Below are 19,197 nucleotides of genomic sequence, written 5' to 3'. Positions count from 1 at the left end.
CAGAGACCGAGAGACATCAGACGAGAGACATCAGAGACATTTTTACGACAAACAGGGAATTACCAGTGAACTGGTGACTTAAACAATATGGAAGTTAAATATGTTAATTTAATATTGCCTACCTATGTGCTCCCCAAACATGTTGCTTGATCAATCAACCACCCTCTCCCCCTTCCACAACAGATTACTCAACTCCTCCCCCAACCCAACCACAATTTCCCCAACCCCCCTCCCCTAGCCAACCACAAGTGTCCCAACCCCCTCCCAACCACGAGTAGCTCCCTGAGCCAACCACGAGTCCCTCAACTCTCTCCCAGCCACAAGTCCCCCAACCCCCCTCCCCTAGCCAACCACAAGTCCCCCAACCCCCTCCCCTAGCCAAACACAAGTCCCCCCAACCCCCTCCCCTAGCCAACCACAAGTCCCCCAACCCCCTCCCCTAGCCAACCTCGAGTCCCCCAACCCCCTCCCCTAGCCAACCACAAGTCCCCCAACCCCCTCCCAACCACGAGTAGCTCCCTGAGCCAACCACGAGTCCCTCAACCCTCTCCCAGCCACAAGTCCCCAAACCCCCTCCCAACCATAAGTAGCTGTTCGAGCCAACCACGAGCCCCTCAACCCATCAACCCCTCAACCCCTCAACCTACTTGCGAAAATCGAAGATTTATTACTCGTGTACGTTATTCTGTCTGTTTGTCTGTTTGTTACATTCGAAAATCGAAGATTTATTGCTCGTGTGCGTTATTCTGTCTGTTTGTTACTTGCGAAAATCGAAGATTTATTGGTCGTGTGCATTATTCTGTCTGTTTGTCTGCCTCGATGTCAATCGCACACAGGTGTCATTTTTACTCCGAACTTCACAAAACTTCACCCCCTGGTAGAGTTTGTTGGTCATAAGCAAGAAGCCTTTTGTTTTTGCGGTCAAATGGTCAGCATAGGCAAAAGTCAACAGCTTTGTAAAATTTCTAAAATCCTCAATTTTCATCTGATTGACTTGAAATTTGAAGAATATTTTCATGTCATGTCACTGAATTCAACCGCCAATTCTTTTTAAGGTCAAATTAGTTTCATGGATTTTGCAAGTATCGAGCTCTGCACAATGTCTTTCATGTTTGTTTGACTGTGAGCAGGATATCTCAAAATGTTGTGGATGGATTCAGACGAAACTTGGTAGACAGATTGGGTGTGTGACAAAGACGAATCGATTCGATTTTGCCGAAGATGCGAATCCTGGTCCCCGATACGAGTTCGTTTTAATTTCTTAAGTGATTCTTCACCATTGACAGATGGGGCCAAAACGATATACTCCACGATATTTCAAAAAGTTGTGGACGATTTATGACAAAACTTGTTGGATGAGTTGGATAAGTGACAAGAACAAGCCGAATCGATTTTGGTTCAGGTCCGGATGCAGATCTGGTCTGCAGTGGGATACAAAATGTAAACTGTTCAGCCTGGTGGAGGTATGCGCTCTACCGAGTGCCGTTGTAGTCGATGCTGGCGTTGTCTGTTAAATTGTTCTCTCTGTGTCATTTTGACAGTTTGATAGTGGGTTTTTGCTTTTCAATGCTGTTGTTTTTGTCATCATTTATTATTTTAATTGCATTTGTAAATGGATTGGATTATAATTTATCCTAACATTGTGATTTTTGTTTGACAGTGGAATTTTCCATTTTCGTGGACAAATAATAAACTTCAATTGAAATATTCTTCATCAACCTTGTGTATTAAATTACTGTTGATTCTTTCCTTCCTTTTCATCCTTTCTTCATTCTTTTCTTCTTCTTTCCTTTCTCAATGGACTCGCACACGCTCAATAAACAATGATGGCAAGTATCTGCTGGTTGATGTTTCATCTTCCATGACCATCCTTTTTCATCTTCCAAGGCCTTGTTTTTTGTTTTCTTATTCAATTCGTTTTGGATCACCAAAACGACCTGCCACGGGTTTCTCTATTTGATAAAAAAAATTCACGTGCTCCCTTGAATGCTTCCCAACAAGACACGTCTCGTACTGCAGCACTGATTTTTTGGTATTTTTACCTGGTCATGCAGTCTATTCGGCCATTTCTCTGTCATTGTTACTTGAACCCTTAGACTAATGCTTGGCACAGCTCCAAAAGCACAACCCAAGGTTTAGCCCTCCCTCCTCCTCCCCACCCCCTGCCTCCCTCCTCGGCACTCACCACCCACAGCCATATACCTCTCCTGTACAATTCTTGCATTACCACCTAATCCAGGTGGTCTTTTAAGCCTTACCCTTCTCTCAGCTTTCCATCAATTTCATTTCCTCCTTTCATATGAAATTCCACATGTAATTCACCTTGCACATTGTCCTCCACCCTGATTCCTGCATGTATCCCGAACATCCTCATTTCATCAGTCAAAGGAAGACTTTTGTTAATTTAAATCCTAATTGTTCCTTCACATTCCCAGTGCGTGTGTGTGTTATCCATTGGCTTTCGTTACCATTGCATTGTTGGTGTTTTTCCCCATACAATAATAAGCTCGTTATGGAACCAATAAATTCTGTCTGTCCTCTACTTGCCTTGGGAGCAAGTAAAGGCACCATTTTGTTTATTGCCCAATGTCATTCTACCGAGAGTGTTAAAACAGATTTCAACAAATGTTCCCTGATGCTGGTTAATTGCCCAATCTCGACTGATCTTGAACGTTGTTTCTCGTTTCTCATGTGCATCTGCAGATGCAGAGAGCTTATTACGGTCCTTCAGTGAACCGATTGGACACGTGTTCATTGCACCCAGGTCAGTAACTGTGTAAACCTCCAAGCACCGCACCAACATATATGTTGCCACGATGCCATGTGACATGTTGACTGTTCATCTCATGATACACTGCATGCCAAGCACTCTGTCATGGCTCCACTCCACAACATGCACAACCTGTTGTGCCAGTGAACAACTCAGATTGTAACTGCATGCTGCAATAATAAGCACCGCATCATTTGAAGGATAAAACACACACTGGCCAAATTAATAATTATTGGAATTGATAACATGGTGTATCAGAATAAGACACACTGTCTCTGTAGTATACAGTACTGTACAGTGCCTTCGGAAAGTTTTCACACCCCTCGGCTTTTCACAATTTGTTGTGTTGCAGCCTGAATTTAAAATTGATTAAATTGAGATTTTTTCTCACTAATCTACACTTAATACAATCATGTCAAAGTGGAATTATGTTTTTAGAATTTTTTTTACAAAATAATTAAAAATTAAAATCTGAAATGTGTTGAGTCAATAAGAATTGAACCACTTTGCTATGACGCTCCAAATTGATCTGAGGTGCATCCAATTTCCTTTGATCATCCTTGAGATGTCTCCACAACTTGATTGGAGTCCACCTGTGGCCAATTCAATGCAATGGACATGATTTAGAAAGAAACTCACCTTTCTGCATAAGGTCCCACAGTTGACGGTGCATGTCAGAGCCGAAACTCGACCATGAAGTCCAAGGTACTGTCCGTAGAACTCCAATATAGAATTGTGAGGAGGCAAAGATCTTGGGAAGGGTAGAAAACAATTTCTGGAGTGTTGAAAGTTCCCAAGAGCACAGTGAGCTCCATCTTTAGGAATTTTTATTTCATCAGCCCATCCCCCACACAGTGGGGGACGAGGTTTTGTGAATATGTGCGTATGTGCCTGCATGTGCTTTTCTCTAAGCCATAACTTTTTACCATTTGAGCTTTTGTCATCAAATTTGCACAAACCTCTCGTATGAGAATATGGAGAAAATAATTAAAAATTGGATCAAAATGTGAAAGGACGAAGTTATAGCCACTCTCGATAGCCCTTATTAGCCCCGCCCCAGGTGCATCAAGCACGAAACACCCTGTTTTTAAAAAATATCACTTCTGTGTTTCTTTATTTTGTTTACCATTGTTTGTGTCTGTCCAGACAATAACTTTTTTTTTACCATTTGAGCTTTTCTCATCAAATCTTGAACAAACCTTTGTTATGAGAATATGGAGAACACCTATTAATAAAATGTACAATAGTTTTTTAACTGTCGTTTTCGTCAAGTTTAGTTTGAGTACAAAGTGGGTATGGACGGATCGGCTTTGCATTTTGGGATGTGTTCTAGTTTAACTTATATTTTATATTATCGATTTGATTCAATATTACTCATTCATCGACTTTATATTAGTAAGTACTTGCCCCTCTATATATAGGTATAAGCGTGGTCATGAATGCAGATGAGTGCTTGTTCCAAATAATCCAAATAAGGTTTAATCATCTATCGAAGAAATGAGTGAAACCGCGAGTTGGAGAAAAACAAAAAGAAATAAACCAAAAACCCTTCACCATACATGGATGGAATTTGTCAGGACATGCTGATATACAGCACATAGGTTTAACAGTTTAAATCAATTAAAGTTCAAATCAATAACAGTTTAAATCAATTACATGTAAAAGTCTAACCCATTGTCAATAAATAATGTCATAATTGTCACCGTCCTGAACAATAAACGCAATACACATGAGCTGGAAAAGGAAGAAGGATGCAGCAGGAAAAGGAAGAAGCACAATTATGAGGGTCTCCTCGAGGTGCACAGTTTTATTTTGATTATAAAATTTTGAAACTTGATTTTAACTTCTAATGCAAAAACACAACGATCGTAGTGAATGATCACGAGGCCATCTCGCAAGAGCACAACTAATCATATAGAGCAAACAGTGCTAAAATGAACACATGCACTGCACTATCATGTTACAAACATAACAATGACATGTTATCAGCAAGGGAAATGTGAAGTGTTGCTCCGGCTAAACAGAGTGTCAAATCGCAAGATAGCACGAGATAGCGAGCAGCAGTATGGGAAACACAAGGATACTTGTTTTAGAAAGGGGAATAGAAAAACCACAAAATCACAAAGCCAACATCAATTATGTATATTCCAGCAATCTATAACAGCAACAATTGTTTCAAGAAAAACTTTCATCTGTTTATAAAATACTTCCAAAATCTCCGGAAACCACCGATGATTCCGAGCAAGTCTGGTGTGCACCATTTATGTATTCATAAACTCCTTTACATAGGTACCGAGCTTGCATTTAGCGAAACAGGCCACTTACACTGACTACATTGTTTTTTGGGGGGGGTTTTTTTTTTTTGTATACAAGATCGAGGCTCGTGTTAGAGCTAACATTAATCACAAACGACAAACGGACACATAAGACCAAATAAAGGGAGTGGGAGACAAGATGGGGAGAGATAGGGAAGCACACAAGTACAACATTTGAGAGCAGGGACATCGGGAGATCTGTGAGAGGGAGAGGGCTTGGGGGGAGGAGGTGTGGGAAGGTGGGGGGGGGGGGGGTGAAAGAAGTATAAAACACAAGGACACTGAAAGGACTTCCAGGAAAGAAGTCGGTATTTCAAAAAAGTGGATCTGGGGTGAATTAACAGGGGTAGAAAAGATCAAGGTTTTGGATGGGGGAAGATGAGAGATGGTGGTGAACAGCTGTTTTAAAGACCTGGAGGGAGGAGTGGGATTGAAGAGAGTGAGGGAGTTTGTTCCAGAGGTGGGAGTAAAGAGGAATGAAGGAGTGAGGGTTGAGCAGAGAGTCTTGATTTTGGCAGTTTAACCATAAGAGGGTTGCAGGCAGATCTTGTGCGACCTGTAGGAATATTTGTGGGACAGAGCCCAGAGAGAGCTGGGGGGGGGGGGGGGGCAAGGCCGGAGAGGAGTCGGTAGAAGACAGAAAGACCACCAACCTGCCTGCGCTGAGTGAGTGAAAGTCCCTCGGAGATAGCTTCATCGCGGGAGATTCCAATGATTCTGAACGCTTTGGTTTCAGCAGCGTGAAGACGAGCTAGGTTTCCTAAACATGCCGCTCTGTGAAGCAATATTTATGGAAATTTTTAACTTTTTTATTTACACTTTCGTGGCCATTGACTTCATATGATGCCCAGCGTTGCACGCTCCTGTAGGCATAATTTGATGTCGTGGTATTGAGCGCCTAAATTTCACATATTTTTGCCACGTAAATACTCTGCCGCCCTCCCCCCTCCTCCACCACCTACACTCGTCTTGGTCATTACCCATCTTATCAGGATGAATGGTACTCACAGTTATACGCCTCTAAACTCCCGGTGACCATGATGAACTGCTATGTGCATCAAATTATGCCGTAGCATTGCGCGCCTATTATTTCAAATATTTTTGGTCCCTCATACTCCACCTACCTTCTCCCCATCACCATCCGCGGCCGTGTTCCTCAGTGCTCATCCAATCACGAGGGAGGATAGACGTGCGTCTGCTCCTCTTTATCCCATGTAGGCCAGATGGTGAGGTGACATGGTAACTGTGTGGCCCTGATTGCCTGATATAAGAATGTTAACAGGGATGGGGATCAAATAGATAAACTTTAATGTTGTAAGAACATTTTAAAGGGGAGGTGTTCACATAATGTAGCTTTTACTTATTTAAAATCGTGTGTCGTCAAGAGTTGCCTGAGTTTAAAATGGCTGACATTATGCATCAAAATTAAATGCATGAAACTGTGCACCTTGAGAAGACCCTCACAATTTTGCTTCCTCCTTTTCCTGCTGCATCCTCTTCTTGCTCCTCTTACTTTCCTCTTCCCTACTACTTATGAATCTTGCAGGGAATTCTGCAAGACAGTGCAGAAGTCAGACAACAACACTGAGTTTCTCCTCAACTTCCTTGCCGAGCTCCAAAAGAACAAGCCGGATTCGGAAAACTGTAAGACAGACATTCCGTATCACAAGCGACGCATGTGCTGCACTGCATCCTCTGTGTTATGTGTTTTATGTGCCAAAGCAAGAATGTATTTTCATTGTTGGTCAGGATTGTTATCCTATAATACCTGGGGCTGGCCTAATGGTTAGGGCAGTGGGCTTGGGATGCTAAGGTCCTGAGTTCGAATCCCGTTCAGCTGTTGAAGTAATACCAGGTGGGGTTGATTCAGCCTGTCATCCTTCCGAGGTGGCAAAATGAGTACCAGGGTATTGGGTCCTCTCTCAAGGAGGTTGGTGGCAGGATTTGCACTCCATTCGCCATAAAAAACACCTCATTCCGTAGCACACACAGTGGTGTGTGTCTGGGTGGTGACGAGGAGTCGTCCAAGGACGCAGCGACGTACTGATCCAGCGTATGCTCCCATATATATATATAGTATATATTGTTACACAGTGTACATAATCCTTAAATCATAACACGTGGAAGTAGCAAGAGCTTCCCAATAGGATCTGAACAATTTGAGGAGTTGTATTCTGAGTATGGAATCTGTGCTGCACAGTAGACAATTACCCTGCGAGGAAATGTCCTGCAATGTGCGAGAAACTGTGGTTCCATCGAAGATCTGGCAACCCTAGTTATCTCTGCTATCCCACTTTCCCTGACTTCATAACTTGGCCATGTACATTATTTGAATGGCCTAATGGATATCTGTATCTATTCTTGATCCAAATCTTCAACTTGCATCCAGTGTTTCTTTCCCATCTCCTCGAGGTTGTGGAATCCCTGTGTCTGCCCAATCCCATTCTCCCCTGATTAACCACCCCATGCTTACCCCTAATCCTTCCTACTCTATGTAACCTTCATCTGCATGTCCCACGTATGTCTGTTTCTAAAATTCCATTTCAGTGTAGGTTAACCATCCAAAGCTTCACGTTCAGCTATTCCATGAGTCTTTACGTCTGCATTAGATATTGGGAACGTCTCTTCGGTGATGTCAATGTCATTAATGTGTGGAAATGTGGTTTGCATGTTAATGCATGTGATGGTGGACGACCTCGGACTCATGTGAGACGTTCTCCCCGCAGGCGATTCTGACCTGGTTTACAACTTGCTGCTAGATAGCTCCATCACCACCAAGTTGGTGGAAACCACCTGGGTCAATGTCGATCGACAGGGGTATGTACGCTCGTGTAGAGGTAATAGCTCATGTCCCTGGTGGTATATTCTCGGAACATTCCTGACCTTTTTGTCGATTAGAATGTGAACACATTTTCAGGATGTTTTTAATCCCAAAATGGTCACACAGAGGAGGGATTAAATCACAAGCTAATTTCAAACACCGCTGCTTTTGAAGGTTGGAATTTTCACAACGGTTCGATATATTATTAATCAATTTGAAAATTTGGAACTTTCTGTGGGATAGTTTCGGGTACATCTCCAAGACCGTTTTGACTGCTGTGTTAATTTTTTCTCTCTCCTTTTTTTTTTTCTCCAGGATTGGCATAAAGGCCTTGTTTGTGACCACAGACTCTGGAATAACGAAGGTGTACCCAAACAGGTGTGAAAATGATTTGTATGTTTGGACACCTGCTTTTTGTTGATTTCCTTGTGGTTGTCAACATTATCAACCTTATTGGGATGGATAGTTAAGTGTTGAGTATCGTCAGAAGGATTTGAGAATCTCTTTGAGATTTTTCTGGGTTTACAAATATTTGATTTAGTCCAAATAAAATTCTCGAAGGGTTAATGTAGAGCTGAGAGATCTTTCAAATTGCAATGTATTCATTGTTGAATTAAAAAATTTAAATGCCGGTGGTGTTAGTCAGCATATTGCATAAGTGCTTCACTCTGCTTTATGCACACTCAGTGCTGCAGTGGAGTGGGACGAAGCCCTCGAACCATACAATGCAAGCAGCTACAAGCGCAGCTTGAACAACAACGGCTCGATTTACAAACCACCATACACTCCAGGTGACTGTCGAATTCCCATCTCGATACTGTCCATTATCCATTTTTATCTCACCTTCAGGGCTATCTACTTATTACAGATCCAAATGTGGAGGATACAAATGGATGCAAACACACAAATGTGGAGGAATATTTTGACCCACCACTCCCGACCCCATATGCTTCATACAAGAATCTTCCCTTCCCTGCATTACTCCTTCTTCTTCTTCTTCACTTCCTCCTCTTCCCTTTATAAGGGGTGAGGCTCCATGGCACCAAGCTTCTGCCCTCTCTTGACAACAATACTCCTCCACTCCCCTCTGTCCTCAGCGAACTCTCTCACACTCTTCAACCATTCCCACCTTATTGATATCCCTCCTCACACAATCCTCCCATTTCAACCTCGGTCTACCTCTTTTCCTCCTACCTTGTTCCCTCAATCTATCCGCTCTCTTTGCCATTCAATCTTCCCCCATCTGCACCAATTGTCCAGCCCATCTCAGCTGGAATTTCACCAGTCTCCCGGTCAAGATCATCTGCACACCAATCTCCTTCCCTCAGTTCATCCATTCTCCTTCTGTCCACCCTCCTCACTCACACAATCCTCCTCAGCCAGTTGTTCTCACAAACCTGCAGCCTCTGTTGTTGTCTCTCTATCAGTGCCACCATTTCCAGGCCGTAAAGGAAGGCCAGCATTACACACGACATCAGAACCTTCCCTTTAAATTTCCTTGATATGGTTCTGTCTGCCATGACTCCCTCCACCCTCCTCCATGCATTCACACCCACCTGAATCCTCCTCCAACCCTCTGCCTCCGACTTACCATCACCAATCACTGTTCTCCCCAGATACTCAAACCTTGTCTGATCTCCTTCCCCTCTCACCTGATATTCATTTATTTTCTCTGCTGCCCAACCCACATCACCTCCGTCTTATCCATGCTCATTTTCAGCCCATGTTTCTCAAATGCCTCCTTCCAATCCCCCAGTACTTCCTGCATCTCCCGCCTACTCTCCACCACAACAGCCAGATCATCCGCATACAACATCCTTCCCAGAATACCCCTCATGTTTGTTTACCTGCCTGCTTACCAGCTCCATCACCATCACACTGAACTCATCAGACATCCCAGGACCAACCAAAACGCGTCCCTTAATTCCCTTCTACATCCCTTCCACCAACCTAACTTCATCTTCCGGTACCCCCATCCATCTCAGTATCGTTGTGTCTCCAGGTCCACAAATCCCAATGCCATTTCACCTTGCACCTCCAATCTCTTCTCCACCAGCTGTCTCAGCGCGAACATCCCATTCGTCATCCACCTACCCTTTCTCAGCCCCTGCTGTTCTTCTATGATCTCCTTCTCCACACTCCTCCTTATCCTCCCATCCAGAATTCTCTCCAGCACCTTCGTGACATGACTTAGTGTAATGCCCTTGTACTTCACTGGATCTTGAACATTGCCCTTACCATTCCATTTTTTTTCTTCTGTATACCAATTTGAGGCTCGTGTAAGAGCTAACACATAGTACATATAATAAAGGGAGCGGGAAACAAGAGAGGGAGAGAGAGGGAAGTGCAACAACAGTAGAGAACAGGAACATCGGGAGATCTGTGGAAGGGAGAGGGCTGGGGTGGGGTACATGGGATAAACAAGATGGACACCATTGGGACTTTCAGGAAAGAAAATGGAATTTCAAGGAGGTGGATTTTGGGTGGATAAATGGGGGTAGAAAAGATCAAGGTTTTGGATGGGGGAAGATATGAGATGGTGGTGAACAGCTGTTTTGAAGACCTGGAGGCAGGAGTGGGATTGAAAAGAGTGTGGGAGTTTGTTCCAGAGGCGGCAAACCACGCTTCTAAGTTTGTCTCCAAAGCAAGTCACCAACTGGACATCCTGCATCATACAGTCTTTCCCTGGCACACCTGACCTATCCACCTACAAGGCCTTCATCCACAGCTTGATGGAGTACTGCTCTCCTCTCTGGGCTGACTCCCCTACCTAAGATTATTGGAATCTCCCACGCTCAGGCTGAGTCTATTGGTCTATCACTTTGCCACCGCAGACAAGTTGGTGGGCTCTCTGTCTTCTGTTGCCTCTTTGCTGTTGTTGCACCCTCTGCTCTTTCTGTGCTTTGATTTACAACTAACTAGTCATTCTGAACACTTCCAGTGAGATTGACATGGTAATTGATAACTCGTTTGAGTTTTGGTTCATCCTATTGACTTTCTCTAGTTCTACAGTTTTGGAAGGTACACCACCATGAGGCCTAACCCTGGCTTTTTCACCTCGATGCATCTTACCTGTGGAGATTTCTCACCACCTGTGTTGTGATGTTGTTCATTGAGCTGATTGGTTTGTGTGTACAGAGAATAGCCATGACAACTTCACTGGCAGTGTGCTGGCCAGCCTCGCTGTGGAGGTGACTATTGATGGGAAGACCCTCAAGCCAGCAGGTTTGTACAAACAGCTTTGCGTCAACTCAATTGTGTTTTTAATTCTCATGATGTTTCCCTGAACTCCAACCTGCAGCTTTAACTTCAGACAAGCAGGAGAAGTAGGATCCATCTTTGCATTTCCTTCCTTTTTTGTTTCAGTCATTGGGGTCCAACTCGACCAGGAGGCATGGACGACCAAGTTCAAGTTCTTGGCTACAAACCAGACGGGGGAAGCACCGACAAGGCGGACGGTGAGCGTCTCAATAATGTTTATGGAAACATTGCCTTGAACCATTAATTTCTCATGCTAATGGGTTATTAGATCAGGGAAGCAGATTTGTCACTTTTTTTTATTATATTTTATTGTATACAAGATCGAGACTCGTGTAAGAATGAAATGAATGAATGAATAAATGATCGTTTTAAGGCCATTTTCCCCGCTAGAGCGGGGGTTAGCCTTGCCGGCCCCATGACAATCATGGTTCCCTGTTTGAGGCAATGTTTTTATGGCCGGATGCCCTTCCTGACGCCAACCCTTGGTCACGCTCTTACGATGCGCAGGGATACGGTGTACCTATTCTAAATCGGGGTACACACCGTGATCATTCATCCCAGCAAGCTGGTACTCAATTTGCCGACCTCGGAAGGATGACAGGTTGAGTCAACCCCCCTGGCGTTAATTCAGCGATCGACCGGGATTCGAACCCAGGATCCTAGGATCCCAAGCCGGCACCCTAACCGCTAAGCCAACACCAGGCTAAGCCAACACCAGGTGTAAGAGCTAACATTAATCACAAAAATACAATCTGACACATAAAACATAAGATAAAAGGAGCAGGAGACAAGATGGGGAGAGAGGGGGAAGCACACAAGTACAACATTTGAGAGCAGGGACATCGGGAGATCTGTGGGAGGGAGAGGGCTTGGGGGGAGGAGGCACGGGAAGGGGGGGGGGGGGGTGGTGGTGGGAAAAGTATAAAACACATGGAGACTGTAGGACTTCCAGGAAAGAAGTCGGAATTTCAAAAAAGTGGATCTGGGGTGAATTAACGGGGATAGAAAAGATCATGGTTGGATGGGGGAAGACAAGAGATGGTGGTGAACAGCTGTTTTCCAGACCTGGAGGGAGCAGTGGGATTGAATAGATTGAGGGAGATTGTTCCAGAGGTGGGAGAAAAGAGGAAATCATGAATAATATCCAATAAGAATTCCCAGCGAGGTCAAATGTGTTTTATACCTGTAACCTCTTTTTAATGGCTACCCCCCCCCCCCCCAACCCCCCAAGCCCTCTCCCTCCCACAGATCTTCTGTTGTCCCTGTTCTCTGCTGTTGTACTTCCCTCTCTTCCCTCTCTCTCCTCTCTCTCTCTCCCTCTCCCTCTCCCTCTCCCTCTCTCTCTTCCCTCTCTCTCTCTTCCCTCTCTCTCTCTTCCCTCTCTCTCTCTTCCCTCTCTCTCTCTTCCCTCTCTCTCTCTTCCCTCTCTCTCTCTTCCCTCTCTCTCTCTTCCCTCTCTCTCTCTTCCCTCTCTCTCTCTTCCCTCTCTCTCTCTTCCCTCTCTCTCTCTTCCCTCTCTCTCTCTTCCCTCTCTCTCTCTCGCTTCCCTCTCTCTCTCTCTTGTGTGCTTCCCTCTCTCTCCTGCTCCCTTTATTGTATGTTTTGTGTGTCCGTTTTTTTTTTTTTTGTGATTGATGTTACCTCTTACGAGCCTCGATCTTGTATACAAAAAACAAAAACAAAAAACGTTTAGCCTTGTGGAGGAATGTGCCCTACCAAGTGCCGTTATAGTTGTTAATGTGTGCGTTGTGGTGTTAAGTATCCTTGGGACATTTCCCACAACCTACGAACATAACATGGTTAATGTTCTCCAATGTCCATTTTGGTGTGTCTGCAGTGTGGAGGCCTGGGCAGCTGTGAGATGGACTGTGAAGCTTCTGTCAACGTAAGACCCACGCAGAACAAGTTTTGTCTACTGTACGGCCCTTGTGTCATGGATCTTGTCCGTCTGTCTGTGTGTGCATTTTATCTGCACTGTCCTTTTACACCAGCAGGCCCATGCACTAAAATGTTGAGCTCTCATTTGGCTAGGAAAAATGTATACTTGCATTTCCACAACTTCCTTAACTGTTTTTACTCTAGTAGAGGGTTGTTTAGTTGCCCTTTGCTGAGGTATAAAAACTACCAAAATGATCACAAAGTTATCTTACTATAATTCACCAAATGTCCGTCCGTCCGTTCGAAGGTACCGCAAAAACGGCTCAACCGATCGCAACGATATTTTGGGTGGGTATTCCTGGGACCCCTGGGAGTAAAATAGGCTATATTGTTTTTCCAAGTTTTACAAGTTTTCCAATTTTCCAGTTTTTCCAAACACAATGGAATAATATTTACCGATATGAACAGTGATGTGGCTTTTGTTGAAATTCTACAAATCCTGTTTATTCTACGTACCAGGAGAGAGTAGATTGACTCCTGACAAACTCTTCCGATATAAACGTGCGTCTCCGAAGTAACATGGCAGCGTGTGCAAAGCAGCTGAGAAACAGGTGTAGCGGCCGCTTCCGTTTTGCAGAATTCAATCTTTTTTCGAAATGGGCGCCATGTACTGTTTAGATTTTTATGATTTGCGTGTGATACGATTCAACGGATGTTTATGTGAATCGTTTAAAATAAAATAAAAAGCCTTCAATTTCTGATATTTTGCCTTTTCATTTGGGCCTCCCAATTGAAGCCCCTGAAGCGCGATGCTGCGCGCGCTAATGCTTACGCAAGGAGCAAGCGGACAACGCGGTTCATAAAAGAGTCTTTATTGAAAGTACTCAAACTGCAGCACTGAGCTGCTCCGGGCTGCGCGCCCCGTGTATATCTTGAGGCCACGCCTCTCTCTTGGGCGTGGCCGCCGCCCACTCGGTGCGCGGAATAATGTCACCACGCCAGTGGGCTTTCGTGTCCGCCACACGCGCCCCCCCAGAATTCCCGCGCACCTGGAGGGCCAGTTTGCGGGGCAAACGGATGACCCGGCCGAAGCGCCCCCTGGTGATCGGCGGCGTCCGGGGTGCAGGGATGCCAGGTGGGATGCCTCTGGCTGCCCCTGGGATGGGTGCAGGACCGGGCGGCGGCGTGGCGGCGGGGCTGGGCGGTGCCGGGGGTCCGCCCGCAGGGGGGCGGCCCCGACGCGGGGGTCGGGCCACTGGCGGTGGATGGTCCACGTCGAGGTGGGCCGGCTTGAGGCGGTCTACAGAAACACGGTCAGGAGTACCGCCGATGTCCAGGGTGACGTGCTTCGCCCCGGTCTCCAGCACGCGGAAAGGCCCGTCGTACGGGGGCCACAGTGGTGTCCGGTGGGCATCGTGGCGGACGAAGACGTACTCCGCCGTGCGAAGCTCCGGGGCGACGTGCGTCGGTGGGTGCCCGTGGCATGCCGTTGGCACCGGGGCGAACCTCTGGGCGGTCTCTTGCAGAGCGGAGCGCTGCTGTGCCACGGACCATGGTGCCGTGGAGTCGGGGAGGAACTCGCCCGGCACCCGCAGCGGTTGCCCGAAGACCAACTCCGCCGCGGATGCGCGCAGGTCCTCCTTGGGCGCCGTCCGGAGGCCCAGCAGGACCCAGGGGAGCCTGTCGACCCAGCCGCCGTCGCGGAGGGTGGCCCGGAGCGCGGCCTTCAATGAGCGGTGAAATCGCTCACACAGGCCGTTAGCCTGGGGGTGGTAGGCCGTGGTTCAGTGCAGCCGGACCCCGAGCCCCTGCGCGACCGCACCCCAGAGCTCCGAGGTGAACTGGGGGCCGCGGTCGGACGAGATGTCTGAGGGGGCGCCGAACCGGGCGACCCAGGTGGCGATGAAAGCCTGCGCGATGTCCGCCGCCGTCGTCGACGCCAAGGGCACGGCCTCCGGCCACCGGGTGGTGCGGTCCACCATGGTGAGGACGTGGGTGAAACCCCGCGAGGGAGGCAGAGGTCCCACCAGGTCCACATGGACGTGGTCAAACCGGCGTTCCGGCACCGTGAACGGGGCCAACGGGGCCTGGGTGTGCCGGTGCACCTTGGCGCGCTGGCACGCGAGGCACGTCCTGGCCCAGCCGCGGACGGCCTTCCGGAGGCCATGCCAGACGAACTTGTCGGCGATCAACCTTTGGGAGGCCCTCGCACCCGGGTGGGACAGGCCGTGGATGGCGTCAAACACCTGGCGCTGCCAGCCCGCGGGCACGATGGGGCGAGGCCGCCCGAGGGAGACGTCGCACAAGAGGGCCGCGCCCACGCCGTCGAACGGCACCTCGGTGACGCGGAGGCCCGTGATGGCGGTCCGCAAGGCCTGGACGTCGGGGTCAGCGGCCTGGTCCGCTGCCATCCGGGCATAGTCGATGCCGAGGTGGACTGCATGGGCGACGGCCCGGGAAAGGCAATCCGCCACCGGGTTGTCCTTCCCCGCGACGTGCCGGATGTCCGTCGTGTACTCGGACACGGCCGAGAGGTGACACTGCTGCCGGGCCGACCACGGCTCGGTGACCTTGCCCATCGCGAAGATCAGCGGCTTGTGGTCGACGAAGGCCGTGAACGCACGGCCCTCGAGCAGATGGCGGAAGTGCCTGACCGCCAAGTGAAGCCCGAGCAACTCGTGGTCGAAGGTACTGTAACGGCGTTCGGGCGGGCGAAGCTGCCGGCTAAAGAACTCCAGCGGTTGCCAAGCTCCACGCACCCATTGCTCGTGCACCGCGCCCACCGCGTAGTCCGAGGCGTCGGTGGTGAGGGCGATCGGTGCATCGGGCGCCGGGTGCGCGAGTATGGTGGCATTAGCCAAGGCGAGCTTCGCGCCCGTGAACACCGTGTCCATCTGCTCAGTCCAGGTAACGTCGCCTTTGCCCGGCTTACCTCGGAGAGCTTCATGCAGGGGGCGCAGGAGCTGGGCGATACGGGGCAGGAACCGATGGTAAAAGTTCACCATGCCCAGGAACTCCTGCAGCCCTCTGATCGTGCGGGGGCGCGGAAGCCCCTTCACCGCCTCCACCTTGGCCAGCAGGGGGACGGCTCCGTGCCTGGTGACACGGTGCCCCAGAAAATCGATTACGGCGACGCCGAACCGGCACTTTGCGGGGTTCACAATCAGGCCATGCTGGCCCAGGCGTTCGAAGAGCGTGCGGAGGTGGCATAGGTGCTCTTCGCGGGACGCGCTGGCGACGAGGATATCGTCCAGGTAGACGTAGACAAAATCCAAGTCGCGCAGGACGCTGTCCATCAGTCGCTGGAATGCCTGAGCCGCATTCTTCAGACCGAAGGGCATCCGCAGGAACTCGAAGAGTCCGAATGGCGTGATGACCGCCGTCTTCGGGACGTCCTCCGGCCTGACGGGGACCTGATGGTAGCCGCGTATGAGGTCCACCTTCGAGAAGAAGGACATGCCCGCCAAACGGGCGGAAAAGTCCTGAATGTGGGGGACGGGGTAGCGGTCGGGAGTGGTGGCGTCATTGAGACGGCGATAGTCCCCGCACGGTCGCCATCCCCCGCCGGGCTTCGGCACGATGTGCAGTGGCGACGCCCAAGCACTCTCCGAGCGCCGAACGATGCCGAGTCGCTCCAGGGTAGCGAACCCCGCTTTTGCCACCGCCAGCTTCGTCGGCTCGAGGCGGCGTGCCCGGGCGTAGACCGGTGGCCCGACGGTGGGGATGTGATGGGCCACCCCGTGCTTGATGGCCCCCGCCGAGAAGGTGGGCCGCGTGAGGGCCGGGAAGCCGGCGAGGAGGCGGGTGAATTCGTCCGCTGCCGGAAGCGTACAGATCAACGTGGCCAGAACCGAACCGTTCGGCATGCCGCTTGGCAAGCCGCTCGGCGAGCCGCTCGTTGAGCTGCTCGACGAGCTGGGCAGCGCACAAGCGAGCGAGCTGAACGTCTCGGCCTGGACAAGACGTCTGCGCTTTACGTCGACCAGGAGCCCATTAGTGCACAGGAAGTCCGCGCCAAGCAGTGCCATGGGCACGTCGGCGGTGACGAACGTCCATCGGAAAACCTGCCCTCCGAACCGCAGAGAGAGGCAGTGTTTTCCGTACGTACGGATGGGCGTCCCGTTTGCGGCAAGCAGTGCGGGGCCCCCACCCGCGGCGTGCTTGTCTGACGTACCGGCGGGAACGACACTCACCTGCGCTCCCGTGTCACACAGGTAACGGCGCCCGGATAAGGTGTCCGTTATGAACAGCAGGCTGCTCGAACGGCCGGCGCTCATCGCCACTATTGAGCGCTGGCCCGGGCGTTTCCCGACCTGTTGAAGGAGCATGGCGGATGACACTGCCGAGCCTCGTGGCCGAACCTGGCGTGGAACCAGCACCAGGTGGTGGAGCTGGAGGAGTGCGGCTGGCTCCGCCAGGCCGGTGGAGTTGGCGGTTTTCCCCGCGGTGGCGGTTTTCGCCGCGGCGGTGGGCAGGGCGTGGCGGCGGTCACGAGGTGCGTATCAGCATGCTGCGTATGCTGTGTAAGCTGATGCTGTGGATCAGCATCATCAGCAGCATCAGCCTCGAGGTCCGTGACGGCCGCACCGACTCTCGCCCGCGTATCCGAAGCCGTGAAGTACCTGTCCGCCTCGGCTGCCAATGCTCGGGGTTCCGTTAGCACGGTCCCGGCCAACGCGAGGCGAACCTGTGCTGGAAGTTGGCGATGGAAAAGCGCCCGGAATAGAGAACCGGGGGCTTCGTCGCCCAACAGTGACAGCATATGGTCCATTCAGACCGACGGGCGCGTGTCGCCGAGCTCGGGGAGATCCAGGAGGCGGTCGGCCCGTGCGTCGTCCGTGAGGCCGAACGTGGCTAGGAGTAGCCGCTTGAGTGCCTCGTACTTGTGGCCGTCCGGTGGGTGGTGAAGGACGGACACAACTCGAGCAGCCGTGCCGGGCCCGAGGGAGGCGACGACGTGGCAGTAGCGCGTGTCGTCGCCGGTGAGGCGCCGAAGCTGAAATTGGGCTTCGGCTTGGACGAACCAGACTTCGGCCTGGGCCTCCCAAAATTCGGGAAGTTTAATCGACATTGCATTGTTGTTTGCCATTGCAATGGCGTCGTGTTCGGAAGGATCGCCCAGGCAGATCCAACGTTGAGGTCACCATATGAAGCGCGATGCTGCGTGCGCTAATGCTTACGCAAGGAGCAAGCGGACAACGCGGTTCATAAAAGAGTCTTTATTGAAAGTACTCAAACTGCAGCACTGAGCTGCTCCGGGCTGCGCGCCCCGTGTATATCTTGAGGCCACGCCTCTCTCTTGGGCGTGGCCGCCGCCCACTCGGTGCGCGGAATGATGTCACCACGCCAGTGGGCTTTCGTGTCCGCCACACCCCGCCCATAGGGCGGGTACCGTTGCTAGTTAGTTCAATATGAACAGAGCCGCCTGCAATCACGTCCAAGCTTTTGAGTGAGTTTTGATTTGATTTGATGTGCCATACTCAGTAGAGAGCATTGGTGCTGCTGAAGCAGTTTCTTGGCAAGGGTTGTACTGGGTGGTTTGCCATTGCCCTCCCTGCGTTGTTTGTCCATGCTCTATCGTTTTAAGTGCTGAGCATCAAGCAAGGAAGCAGCACATCGTTTTTTTTGTTTTTTTAAGTCTTTGGTATGACTCGGCCAGGGTCTGAACCACTGACCTCCCAGACTCAGAAGGGTGTTGGTAGTGATGAGACCTGGAATTCCCATTCACATTTCCCGTCACTGGGGACAGGTACTTTTGCTTGTTAGTCCCATACCCGGAAGCGACTATAGGTTTGCTCTCCGTATATCCATCCGTCCATCCGTCCCACTTGTGGTTTTCTGTACCTTTTCCCCATACCCTTTAAGGTGGAGTAAACAGCACTGATTGGCTCAGAGCATGTGCATACAGTACAAACAATGGCGGCAGATGCCTTTACTCTGGGAGTGCTGCATGTTATGGATTTTCTTAATTTTCTGTTTTTCATTAAAATAATCTCCAGGACCAATAGCTCTATAATGAATCAACATTTGGTGGAGAAGCATTAAGCGAGGTATTACTGGTATTCACATTAAATTTGTTATTTGGGGCTAATATTTATTACATGCATAAATATCGTGGAAATTTATTTTATCTCTGCCCCTCTCCCCCACCC

General features: G+C 49.5%; 1 protein-coding gene across 4 annotated transcripts in view; it reads left to right on the top strand.

Moving 5' to 3' along the window:
- The window catches only part of CACNA2D2 (calcium voltage-gated channel auxiliary subunit alpha2delta 2), a 337,069-nt gene that overhangs the window by 279,006 nt on the left and 38,866 nt on the right, over nucleotides 1-19,197 (top strand). For all 4 annotated transcript variants that reach the window (XM_078776839.1, XM_068114187.2, XM_068114186.2 and 1 more), the window contains 8 exons: nucleotides 2,704-2,764; nucleotides 6,632-6,729; nucleotides 7,812-7,902; nucleotides 8,222-8,284; nucleotides 8,594-8,697; nucleotides 11,045-11,131; nucleotides 11,273-11,364; nucleotides 13,005-13,052. In XM_078776839.1, coding sequence (XP_078632965.1) covers nucleotides 2,704-2,764; nucleotides 6,632-6,729; nucleotides 7,812-7,902; nucleotides 8,222-8,284; nucleotides 8,594-8,697; nucleotides 11,045-11,131; nucleotides 11,273-11,364; nucleotides 13,005-13,052 — 644 coding nt within the window. The remainder of the gene's footprint in view (nucleotides 1-2,703; nucleotides 2,765-6,631; nucleotides 6,730-7,811; nucleotides 7,903-8,221; nucleotides 8,285-8,593; nucleotides 8,698-11,044; nucleotides 11,132-11,272; nucleotides 11,365-13,004; nucleotides 13,053-19,197) is intronic.

The sequence above is a fragment of the Myxine glutinosa genome, chromosome 4, assembly GCF_964187855.1.
Source record: "Myxine glutinosa chromosome 4, kmMyxGlut1.1, whole genome shotgun sequence".
Taxonomy (NCBI): domain Eukaryota; kingdom Metazoa; phylum Chordata; class Myxini; order Myxiniformes; family Myxinidae; genus Myxine; species Myxine glutinosa.
The sequence above is the reverse complement of the archived record's forward strand: the minus strand, read 5'-3'. Positions and strand labels throughout refer to the sequence as shown.